This window comes from Hesperophylax consimilis, chromosome 1 (assembly GCF_061612785.1).
Source record: "Hesperophylax consimilis isolate HC1 chromosome 1, BYU_Hcon_1.0, whole genome shotgun sequence".
In the NCBI taxonomy this organism is placed as follows: Eukaryota; Metazoa; Arthropoda; class Insecta; order Trichoptera; family Limnephilidae; genus Hesperophylax; species Hesperophylax consimilis.
The window spans coordinates 47,806,460-47,818,851 of record NC_142836.1 but is presented as its reverse complement, the minus strand read 5'-3'; the positions used below and the strand labels follow the sequence as shown (position 1 = coordinate 47,818,851).

The following is a 12,392-nucleotide window of genomic DNA, read 5'->3' as shown; positions in this document are numbered from 1 at the left end:
TTTGTCTTTAACTCTAACTGGCTCAATGGTTCATGCTGTGTTCTCTGTCCCAGTTGACTTCGCTTTAGTTGAATTAGCTTAACTCTTCCTCATTTTACTCTGTTGTTTCTATCCAAAGTGCGTTATTTCCCAGCTGTTCTCTGACATACTCGGCTGCATTACAGTCAGTTCCACAATCTCAGTACTCTCAGTTGTCTCTATTCCAGTTGACTCTGTCTTCCTGTTCCAGACTTTCAGTTTATTCTGTACCAGACGATTCCATCCCAGTTGACTGTATCCCAGCTACCTTTGTTCTCCTTAACGCCGCACCAGTCGTCCACTTCCCCAATGCCCGCTGTTCGTTCGCCCTGGCCCGCTCGGCGCGTCCCAAGAAGATCTCCGCCGCGAAGACTAGGCACCCCGCCACGGAACCCAGCACGCACAGCATGAGGGGGCCTTGTAGGTGGGTGACGCCCAGGGCGCGGGGGCCCCCAGAGCTCGACTTGCGCCCCAGGGAAAGGCGCACGCCCAGCTGCACGGCGAAGTTGGACCATTTCAACACCACCTTTGGGAAATGGTTTATTTAAGTTTGTTTAAATTTTCCTGTTGATTGTAATGCATGGTGTTAAATATAATAACTAAAAACTATTAAACTAGTACCAAATTTAATTTGAATTCGGTATTTTAATTTAGAATGTGTTTCCGCTAAAAGTGTGTATCTACATAATACGCAAATAATTGTATTTTATGATATTGAGTAAAAATCAATTACCTAATAATTTTTTTATTCACATTTGTTAAAAAAACAATCGTATGTAATTTTAAGAATGATGATGAAATGTGTGAAATCCTTGATATTAGTATATGAGCTCACTCAGAGATGGCACTATGTTAGTCTGTTAGGTTACCCACAGATGGCGTTAGCTGTCGAGAATATTAGGATAATAAGAACTTCAAGGTCGGGGTGTATAAATGAAGTTGGGAGAATACCGGGCTATTCAAATCTGGCCACCAAACACGGCTAAAACGTTTCAATTCTTAATAGTTTTCTTTCACCAGGGCGATATTGAGAGTATCTTCTACTCAGGAACGTGCGGCTAATTTACTGTATATTAGTTTTAATTATTTAATTATGAAACAATCTTGTGCATGCCGGGATTAGAACCCGCGACCTCAGAATTCGTAGTCGAGAGTCTTATCCCTCGACAACGCCAAGACTACAAGCAGAAGTAGCAACAACAAAAAATACCATTTGATCTATGTTCTCCCAAATTTATTTAGTGACTCTTGTATTGTACATATTTCATTCTTCATAAATTAGGACAATGGGTCTTTTGTTATCATTGTATCCGGTTCAGATAAATCTAACGTCCTTTATTTGCGCTCGCGGAAAAGATTACAGAGCTGTCATAATATTTCTGTTTTACATAAATGGTACAAAATCATTTCAGTTACCTCGTCTTGTTATGTATTTTCAAACTTGAAAGCCGAAACAGCTGTAACAATAACAAAAACCAAAAAATACTTACAGAACTTAATAATAATATTATTAAATTTGATTTACATAAAAAAAAAGAAATTGAGTTCTACGAATTAACCACAAAAACAATAAATAAAATATGTTATGTATGATTGTGCTTACTTACCCACCCACTCGAAAGTAGTCATTTTTATTTTGTAATATCTAGAAGGTGTGTAAAAGGATTCAGTTAATTTTGATCATATTATTTTATAAGTGTATTTTAATTTTTTAGATTGTCAAATTTGGTAAGGACACTTTAGCAATCTCCGATATTGCCGCTTCCTGGTTCGCTTTCGGATAATGTCGATAATTTTTCATCGTTCACGAGCACGACTGCATATTGCAAACGTTTAAATAACAGTTTACATCGAATAAATTAAGAACACTGAGGTTGTGAACTGTTTGTTTGATGGCGATCTGCAGTCATGCTTCGGAACGATGACAAGTTACTGACATTATAGATAAAATCTTTATCGATCGACCGTTCTAGATAACGAGAAAGCTTGGCATCGCAGAAACCTATTCAACGAATTTGCCCACGCATCCGGACGTTTCTTCTTTCATTATTAGCAACTTGCTTTTGTTCTGTAGCTCCAACAAACTCTGCCATGATTCTCACAGAAGGGGGAACAATTTCTGGCTGTCATTACGCACTTCTCCCAGTTTACGCTGTGTATACAGTGGCGGATCCAGGGGGGGGGGTCACGGTGGTCATGACCCCCCCCCTGGGCCCCAGCCCAGGGGGGGGCATGACTACCTAGGTCCTGGGCCCATCCAGGACCTAGGTGGACCACTAATTAAAATTGTTAAACATAATGTTTTTATATATTTTTTGTCACAATATAAATTTTATTTAAGTACTTTCAATATTTAATTAATTTAATATAATACTTTGTTTGACGGCAAACGCATTATTCGGGAACGAACGCATCGAAAATTCGAATGTTACCGCGTCACCGCGCACCGCCACCGGCGCGCGCTTCGGCCGCCACCTTTCATATTATTATGACACATTTCGTGTAACCACGTGTGACGCTTGCGCGCGCTTTGTTTCGACTAACGTCTAGCGTCTAGCAAAACCTAACCTCAATCGGAACGACTAAACTTTATTAATAAAGTGTTTACTTTTATTTTGTTTACTAAGTTTAAAAAAATAAGTTCCAATATAAGTAATAGTGTTCTTAAAAATTGTTGCTGCAAATTCAATTCATTACAAGAAATGGTAAGTAATCTAATCAGTTTCTTCATTATGCCAGTGTATGTGTGTTTAAACTCAAATGTTATTTGTTAATTTTCTAAGGCTGGGGTTAGACTCGTTAGTTTTTTTCCTGTAAATCGCTCTTGAAGGCGAGTTTGGCCAAATTCCCAATGTAAATGACACCAAAAGTCACTTAACGTAATTTTAGTAAGTTACAGAACTTATTCTTTCGGAAGTTTTTTGACAGGTCTGGACAGGTCTAACGCGCCCGCGCGAATTACCAGCCTTCCTATACTTCCTAAAGCAATTCTTAAGGCGAGACACAACCTCGTTCATCGAGGTTTTGCCCAAGGCTAACATTTTAATTTATTTCGGCGAAATTATAATTGAATTTAAAAAAAAATAAAATTATGCCGCACGAGGGAAGCAAGTTATTTATATTTTAGATTAATGAAACAATACCTTACAATTAATATATTTTACGTTCAACGATTTTAAAACTTTATAACCCGTGTATAACTATAAAGTTAGCGGACTTAGCGGTAAGTACCAGATTTTATTTTTCTAGATGATGAATTAATAACTTCGGAAGTGGACACATTTTTAATATTTGTAACAAATTCTTCAGAATCAATTAAAATGAAGGCTAAAAGTGTGGATAGATTTTTTTACTAAGATTACGAAAACGTTAGTAATTTTTTTTAGAAATGCATAGTATTATTTTTAATGATGGATTTTGAATGATTTACATAAAAATGTTCCGTCTCCGATTATGTTCCCTTAATTTTGTAAAATTCCACACTGATTATTTTTTTTATACGGCAACACTTTGATATCCGGCGAATTTTTGAATTTGACGTTTAACGTTCACTAGATTTATTGTTTACTTTTTGGAATAAATTCAGCATAGGTAGATGCAAGTTATTTATTTTCACCGTTTTTTTTTTTAAGTCTATGTATCCATAAATTGATGTATCTAATGTAGAATATTTTCATTTGAGAAATTTTAGGTTGACGAATATAATGCTTAAATTCAGTATTGGTAGATCAGAGTTAATATTTTATAAGAATAATTTTTAAATATATGTAGCTGTGAGCTGTTCCTTGAAAATGTCTAATACTGAGATTTGTTTGCCGGGGTTCGAACCCGCGATATCTATTGTATTTGTTTTAATTATGCTCTTTTAGGATAAATTCAGAATAGCTAGATGCAAGTTATTTATTTTAACCTTTTTTTTAAGTGTATGTATCCATAAATTGATGCATCTATTGTAGAATATATTTAAACCTAGCTGTGAGTTGTTCCATCATCATTTCTAATATTGAGATTGGTTTGTTGATTTGTTTCCAAAAAATTTATTTGTAAATAAATTTTACAAAAATTTTAGATGTGGAAATTTGATAAAGTGTATGTAAATTTGATAAAAGTACATATACCTAGTTTTCTAAAAGAACGTATTAGTTACATTTTGTTAATATATATACATATTATATTTAACTTAATCAAGTTTCTTTTTATTAATATTTATATGTACCTATTAATAATTCACTTTCAGAATATTTTTGTTTGGATTGTAAATAAATAAAATCAATTCAAATTTTATAAATATTTACTTTTATTAGCGTTCCTCATAGTTTGAGGATTGTCGATAATATTGACTACGCTGCCGGCTCGGCCGCTGCTGGCAAAATAGAATGGACGGTATTCATCCACCAGGTAACAAGGTATTAACAAGCGTATGGAAGCATCGGCGAACGGAGATCTCGCTGGGCGCTTCTTACGTATTGCAATCACCGCGTCATGGCAACAATATTTATTTCAAATTACTTGCCTCGTGCAAATCAGGCCAAAATATGACGGTGCAAGGCGCTCCGTTTTAAAATTTATAAAGCACAAGAATCGAAATATTTCCAGCGTTTATATTCCTCTTAAATATGGAAGTACAGTACTTACATTTATTAATAACATTTGCTGCACACGATTGGTCCTAAAGGAGTTCAAATTTTTAATTCATTCGGCCTCACTATTGAGAAGAGCACGCTGGAAGGCATTATTCTACTCTTCGATAGACTGGATAGACACTTCATACCTACAGTGAATATTACAGTGGAACGATTCAAATTCTTTACCAGGAAGCAAAGAAATAACGGTCAACAAGCTGTTATTATTTGTCTATTTTGTCGTGACAAGCAAAGTGTTACAATAATAATGTCGAGTCAAATTCTGCAAATGCAGAATGCTACGGATATGGTTGGCGAGTGGAAACGTTTTAAGCAATCATTTCTTTTATATATGATGGCGAATAACTACAACGAGGAAAAGGAAATTCAAAAAGTTGCAAGATTCCTACACACAATACTATGTTGAAGACACACCTGACACCATGTTATATTGTGGTGAAATAAGAACACGATTAATAATTGTAATCTGTACTGTATTGGTTGACAATTGACATTACACGAGCCTACGCCGCCCGGGCTTGCGGAGCAAAAGACAATCTTAATGATATACCTAGTGTTACCATATCCAACAATACCTACTTTTTACTTGTATATATTATTATCAAAATTAAATTATAACTTCTTGTAACTGTAACTGACCGGACCTAAGTCCTCCATCACAACACAAGCAAGCATTTTCGGCTTTCTGTGGTGGTGGTAGGAGTTATTGTTGGGTTATTCGTAACCCGGGAATGTTTGTCTTTCTTTAAAAAAAAAAAAAAAAAACTTGACCACGACTACGTGACCCCCCCCTGGCGCCAAAGCTGGATCCGCCCTTGTGTGTATAAATAGGGAACTGCCTCATCCATTACGTTCTATCCTCACCTGCGTTTCCCAGGCTTGCAGCAGCCCCGCTTGGTGCAGCCGGCCGAATAGCTGGTTGAGGCGCCTGGTGAATGGGGAACTCTTCCTGGCCATCATCACGCACTGCTCCCAGTAGATGTCCTGCGTCATCAGCTGCAGATAAGGAACAGCCTCTTCTGTCACGTATTCGCCTATTGCAAAGTAACCTTGAACCAACGAAAAGTTACATCATTTTTTTGTAATTAATCTTATATTATCAATATGATATTTAAAGAGCAAACTTTGTAAGATATTCCTTTGAGGGCGATTAGAGATATCTCGTGTTCAGATTTAGACATAAGCCTTCTTCAAGTATCTACAGAATTGCCAATTCTTGGTGTCTGTCACCCTTATAAAACGGTCTTCTCTCGTGTCACACGCCCAGCTGAGTCCCACTTGGGTGTGGAGACTGATCATAAATTTAGATACAAATTATATTTAATTATTGAAAAGCTTGATTTACCCACCAGCTGGAAGTCTCTCAACACTGTAGGCAAAATCTCTAGTTTTTCCTCTCGATTTCAACTTATCGAATGGCCATTTCTTGAAAGACTTCACAAGGCGCTTCATGTTTGGCTGTAAAACACACGATAATTCTTACATAATTTTTTGTGTAATTTATTACGTGTATGTATTTTTTTGTTGTTGTTGGTATACCTCGGTGGCTAATAAAATAGAAAAGATCCAAGCATCGTGAGTGGCACCCCAGTCCAAGTTACTATCAGCTAATTGTTGAACTGTATCGATGGGATCTTCGTATCTGGAAATATGTGGGTAAGGAATTAATAAATATCTAATCATGTACCTTTATTATGAAATGATTAACTTAGGATGATTGTGAACTGAACACAATAAATGAATGAACAACACAAAATAAGTATATCGTAAAAGGTAAGTACCCGTTTATCTGTTAAATCAGAAAATTGTATCCCAATTAAAATATATAGTCGTTGTTCTCGTTGGTACTCTTTTGGTAAGGCTTTGAGACTAGTAACTCTTGGCCTCAAGAGGTAGAGAAAGCTGTGTACGCGGCCATAGTTAAAAGCCAACTAGATCTGTTTATTGGATGAGATCGGAGAGGTACGATAAATACATAAGAAACTTACATTGGAACGGTGATGCTGCTAGCAAGTCCACTAGAGTAGATATTCGATAGAATCAAGGTAAATAAGAATAGCAACGCAATAACTGTTCTCAATGACGGTGGTGGTCGCTTCACGGATGGATCCTGAACATTTAAAAACTTCATTAAAAGACCAAACTAACATCATAGGACCATGGATCGCGTTTTTTAAAGGAAAAAACGTAAAAACGCTTGAACGTCAAACCTTACCTGTAGTAGGATGATGCCCACCACTCCAAGAACTGATTGTACGACTGAAAAAGAGTTCTTTCCAGAATTGGCCGTGATGAACACTGCAATAGAGGAGTACACGATGGAGATGATAACACACCACCACATCACTGCGTTGAAGGGCAATACGGGGAGCAGCCAGCTCGCCACCAGACTGCAACCAAATCACAATAAAAATAAATGCCATTGCAACGGACAATAATTGAGCAATAAATGTGAAACAAACCATATAATTGATAAAAAAATAAAAATAAGTTTCGCACCACAGATATAGGGAAAATAATAAAAAACAGAATAAAGCTTCATATAATTTTTCTTCTACTTCCTCTCGTCACAATTCACTTGACATACTTACCCAGTATTTTCCAGGAATTGCTCCAGGTGCAAAGATTTTGGCTACCCGCGGAGAGGGTTTTCTTTATCCATTATGCCACTCCAGACATGAGGCATTTAGGGCTTTTTCATCTTTGGAGATATGGATGGAGGGACTTTTTAATGATAGGATTGAAAGAATCTGAGTCTTTCTAAGATCCGTATTGTGTGATGGAAGAAACACAATATACGCCAAAGCTGTTATGTAGAAGAACGAGCCGTAATGACACATTGTAGTGTTTGTTTTCAATTGTTCGCTGAAGGTGATCTAGGACCTTGTTCATTGGAGCCCAGGTACACAAACATAGGTAGATACAGCAAACCCTCCTTTGTTCCTTACATTTCGTCTGACCAGTTACTGACCAAAAACAGCATCTTGTGACAACTAAGGCTGATTTTAGTGTCACGCTCACCGTCAGCGCTCATAGATCAGCGCGTAGTTCGTCAGCGCTGAGGCTCAGCGTGGCTCGTTTCAGTATCGTACTGACCGCCTTACTATACAGTCGAAGACCAAAATGCGGAGTGTATTAGTTATTACTGCTTTGTACTACCTATCCCAAAAAATAAAAACCGGCGACGACGAAGTCCCCATGTTCATCCATTGATTGAGCAGAGAGCCGTTGCTGGAGACTTTGTCTTGTTATATGGCGAACCTCATCGATAACTCGACCTGTATCCACTTCGCGATTCGCCATGACTGTACACGCGATGACGTCTGCTCCGCTCGACACTAGAACGCTCGCTGAAAGCAGAGGCGATCGTGCGATCGTCAGCGCCGACAGATACGCGGCGCCGACGCGCGACGCGTACGGCCGCGTAGCCATCAGCGCTGACCACCTTGCGCGCTGATAGCTACGCGTCATTCAAAAACGCTTCCTAGAAGTTCATATATCTCGACCATCAGCGCCGACGGTGCGCGTGCGGTCGGCGTGACACTAAAATCAGCCTAAAGCAATCTTTTGGCTGACTTTGATTGGAAAATATGATATACAGATATTTGTAATCGTTACCTTGGAGCTGGAGCGATGACTGTTATTCCAGTTCGTATGACTGGCATGGATAGGTCCAGAAACATGTATTCGTGGTACCAGGTGTACAAAGCGCCTATGGAAAACACCAAACAGCATATAAATTACACTTAAATTAGGCACAGAAATAAAAAAATAAACTATTCGTTAATTTTATGTTGTAGTAGTGTAGATGTAGAAATGAAATAATATTTCCTCAAGCCCCGTTTATGGTTATTTATGTAAGTTGATGATTATTGATTATACTGTGGAATAAAGGCTTTATTGAAAATATTGGTAACTTGTCATCGTTCCTGAGCATGCACACGGAGAATTTGAGTATTGCTGATTTATTCAAATTATTGATAATCCGGTTAAAAACGGGACTGCAGGCCGCTTCCTGATAAACTTTTTAAAATTCGTAATAATATCGGAACACGTATTCATGCACCTGCGTTCGTCTTAATAATATATAATGACGAAATGCGAAAATGTTGGGATTTTTAGGAACACGTGTTCCAACATCGTGACAATTGATTGGCATTTTACAACTAAAAAAACCTATCAATTCATTCGTTAATGGCAATATCGTTTTTAAATTAACTTTAATTTATAAATTAGCAATTTTTTTTATCAGTCAGTTTTCTCCGTGTGTCTGCAGGTCAAAAAGGAACAAACAAGAGTTCACGTCGACTAATAACTCCACTAAGAACCATAAATAAACCAATCACCTTAGAACTGAATTTGACCTACGATAACATTTATGTTGCTCAGAAAACAGAGGTAAATGATTCATGATAAACTTCTTAACTTACCGTATCCAATATCGGCTACATCTGTAACAACATTTCCAATAATTCCATTTCCGGTGCGATTATCAAAAATCTCTCCCCATTCCAAGGAATCGTCCCTGATAATTTGTATTGTGCAGTTACTCCAACTGTTCAAAAGTACATATATATTAAAGAATATTTAAAAACATCTAGCGCGAGATCGTAGCTTTTTGACCAATGAAGGTCATTGCTGGATTTATCTGTGATGTCGATGGAAGGTATAATAAATATTATCACATTTTAAAGTGAAGCAAGGCTTTCTAGGTAGCGAATGATCTGGTTGTTCGGAATTCCTGCATAATCTTCTTTAATCTGCTGAAGATTTGCTATTTAGATAAATATTTTTCTAAAATATTTTGTTAGTGCTAGTGTTCAGAGAGAGGTCCAGCGCTGGCGCGCAGCTTGTGTTTTGTTTTATTCAAGCCTTCATTCCTAAAGCATCAAATGTATTGATCGAAATAAAAATAATTGTCTTACATGCAAAATTCTTGGGCTGCTCTCCACTCCGTACCGTCTACAACTGTGTTGTTATTTTCGTCTAACTCGAATATGGAATATGGTTTGTAATGAAATGTCGCCATTTTGACAGTTCTTCCTTTTAAGTTGGAAACTTTATCAGGAAACAAGTTGGCTTTCTTCTCGAAACTTTGGCTTTCCGAGTTCCATACATCTAAAATGAGCAGCTCCTTTTCTATAAAATATTTTTGAGTTCCTAATTCGTACAAGGTCTTCTTAGAATCTTCACTAGTTTTATTAACAGGGAGTATTAAGAGAATATCTGGAACAAATTCAATTGCTGGTATTTTAAGGAGTTCAATCAAATTTTCCCTTGAGTTGGGGTTGTATTCATTTGGAACAAAGATCAATTTTCTATTGCCTCTTCTCTGATTCGTAACGTGAATGTTTTCTTCAAACTGGGCAACAAAAGTTTCTGGATCATTAATATTTATAATAAAATCAGAGCAACCCAAGTCCAACGACTTCAATATCAATGATTGCATCTTATTCTCGCCGGAAGATGAAGAATAATGTAAAAATGGAATGTCTATTTTTTCCAAAAAAACATCTGTCACATCATCAGTAACAATAGTGACGCAATATGTTTTTAACAAATAATCTTGAATAATGATGTTTAAGAGTATTTTTAATTTATCGGACAACATTTTGAAGTGAACGCTTAGAACTGTGTACGAGTGGCTCACGGTATTATGGCGAACAATTCTCAGGAGTTTCGTTATTATATAGCAGTTCAGAAGAGGTTTTCATTATTATCCATTGCTAAGTAAACAGAAAGTCTCATTATATTTAAGTGTATCGTGTTTCATTTGCAAACAATAAACATTCGTGATGTAAAGCCAATAATTTATTAATAATATATAACGTTTATTAGCTTAACGATTCATCCAAACATGGTGAATACAGACTCCTGAATAATTAATCCAAGGCAAATTGACTAGCCATCGGTCATGGTGCATCGCATTAAGTGGAATGAGTTTTAACTGAAACTAATCGAATGCATCATTAAAGTATAATTATATTATTGTATTAATTTTGTATTTGAAAATGTATTTGTTTTGAAGTTCTTATTCTATCGCATGGCAGGGATGAGACGCTTTGAACCTGGAGTCGAACTAAATGTTGGTGGAAAATCATTATTTTATAATGATTATTATAGTCCCTTCATAAAACAAGTATTCAAGATAATTAGTCGTAAGAAGCTGAGCTCTGAGCTTAAATTCGTGTCTTAGATTAAAATCATCTTGAGTTTCAGGTGTCAGCTGTGATTGCTCCTCACTCCGACGGTTTTCCTTCTTTTTTTACCATCTATTATATATACCTATATGCCTTGAACTGTACTTATTTTTATAGTGATTTGTTTTTGGTATATTATGCTGTGTTGCGCTACCTCCTTCTTTAGCCAACATTTCGGACAGCATTGCAGTGTCCATCATCAGGGCAGAGGGCAGACACATTTAATTGAACATTGACACTGCAATGCTGTCCAAAATGTTGGATAAAGAAGGAGGTAGCGGAACATGGCATAATACCCCAAAAACAAATCATTATAATACTTTTGGTCGTGAAAATCTCAAATCATACCTACAAATATTTTTGATCATTAATTTGCCTCTCACTGCATCTGTCAGAATTTTTTCCTTCCTAGATTTGTTGGTTTATTTATTATTATTATTATTTTTAATTATTTCATAATTTTAAAAAGAAATTGTTTAATAATTAAGAATTATAATTGAAAGTATTTCAAATGTCTTATGACTTGTCAGGTCGATATTATTTCTTAACTAGGCAATTGTTACAATTTAACATAAAAGTATTAAACAAAGACTAAAAAATCCATTTATATATTCTCTATTTGAAAACCGAGGCGATTGATGAAAACCAATGACCAAATGAACAACCAATGCCATCTGTCGTCTCTGATTAAAACTACAATTAATTTCAATGTGTCATTAATTGAAATTTATTTTGTTGTTATCATTTGAACTAGAGTTTAGGCGTTATTCAAGATAACAAAAATAATTATTTCTTCCATGCGCAGGTACGTACAACAAGAAAGTAATTTATTTAGGTCGTTCTTTTGATATGCATAATTTTCCATCTGCTTTAATGATAACTGATTTAGCAATGCCCTCTATTAACAAGTAGCGCAATCATTCTTATCATTTCTCAATAATAAGGAGCAGTAAGCTGTTCTTGATGCTAGAACCGGTAGACGGATTTCGATGAGTTTTCGCCCCTTTTTGTTGTTAAACTTGTGCCAGTGGCGTGTCAGTAAAAATAATAATAATAAATTATTATACTCCACTAAGCTCCAGATAAGCAGGCACTGTACAATACTGTATATGTGTAGGTAGTGGCACACCCAGGATTTTATCTTAGGGTCATGTTAAAATAACGTAAATATGCATAATTAGTATTTTAAATGTCAGTGGAAGTCGTAAAGACAAACATGTATTTGAAGGTGTTCTTACGTACGTGTGAACAAGACATTTTCAAAAATATAAAATATATGATTAGGAATCTGAAAATATTTTTTTTTGCTATATTATGAGATTTATGAATAGCACAGGAAGTACCAAGACTTGCTTCTGTTAAAATAACCTAACTGCCTAACTAGGCTGTAATATTCTGCCCCTATTCTGTCAACTAAAGTTTATTTTAAACATTTTAACATTTTTCGTTTTAGATCAAAAGATGCATTTCTAAAGAAAATTACATAATCGAACAAACGCAACGCTCGTTGTATTCTACGTGTTCACAGATG

The 12,392-nt window shown here is 36.1% G+C and overlaps 1 protein-coding gene across 1 annotated transcript; it reads right to left on the bottom strand.

The window, feature by feature from the left end:
- Nucleotides 1-238: 238 nt before the first annotated feature.
- Nucleotides 239-10,272, bottom strand: LOC149427033 (uncharacterized). The gene is made up of 9 exons (XM_089634306.1): nt 9,587-10,272; nt 9,092-9,216; nt 8,280-8,373; nt 6,877-7,051; nt 6,650-6,771; nt 6,201-6,303; nt 6,011-6,119; nt 5,526-5,710; nt 239-544 (listed from the first exon to the last, which is right to left on the bottom strand). Exons 1-9 carry the CDS (start codon nt 10,270-10,272, stop codon nt 239-241), a joined length of 1,905 nt encoding a protein of 634 aa, XP_089490432.1.
- Nucleotides 10,273-12,392: the final 2,120 nt, after the last annotated feature.

Coding starts and splice junctions, on each gene's coding strand:
- LOC149427033 (XM_089634306.1), bottom strand. CDS start 10,272: ATGTTGTCCGATAAATTAAAAATACTCTTAAACATCATTATTCAAGAT. Junction 9,217..9,586: donor GCAGCCCAAGAATTTTGCAT/GTAAGACAATTA, acceptor ACTTTTGAACAG/TTGGAGTAACTGCACAATAC. Junction 6,120..6,200: donor CTATTTTATTAGCCACCGAG/GTATACCAACAA, acceptor TGTGTTTTACAG/CCAAACATGAAGCGCCTTGT.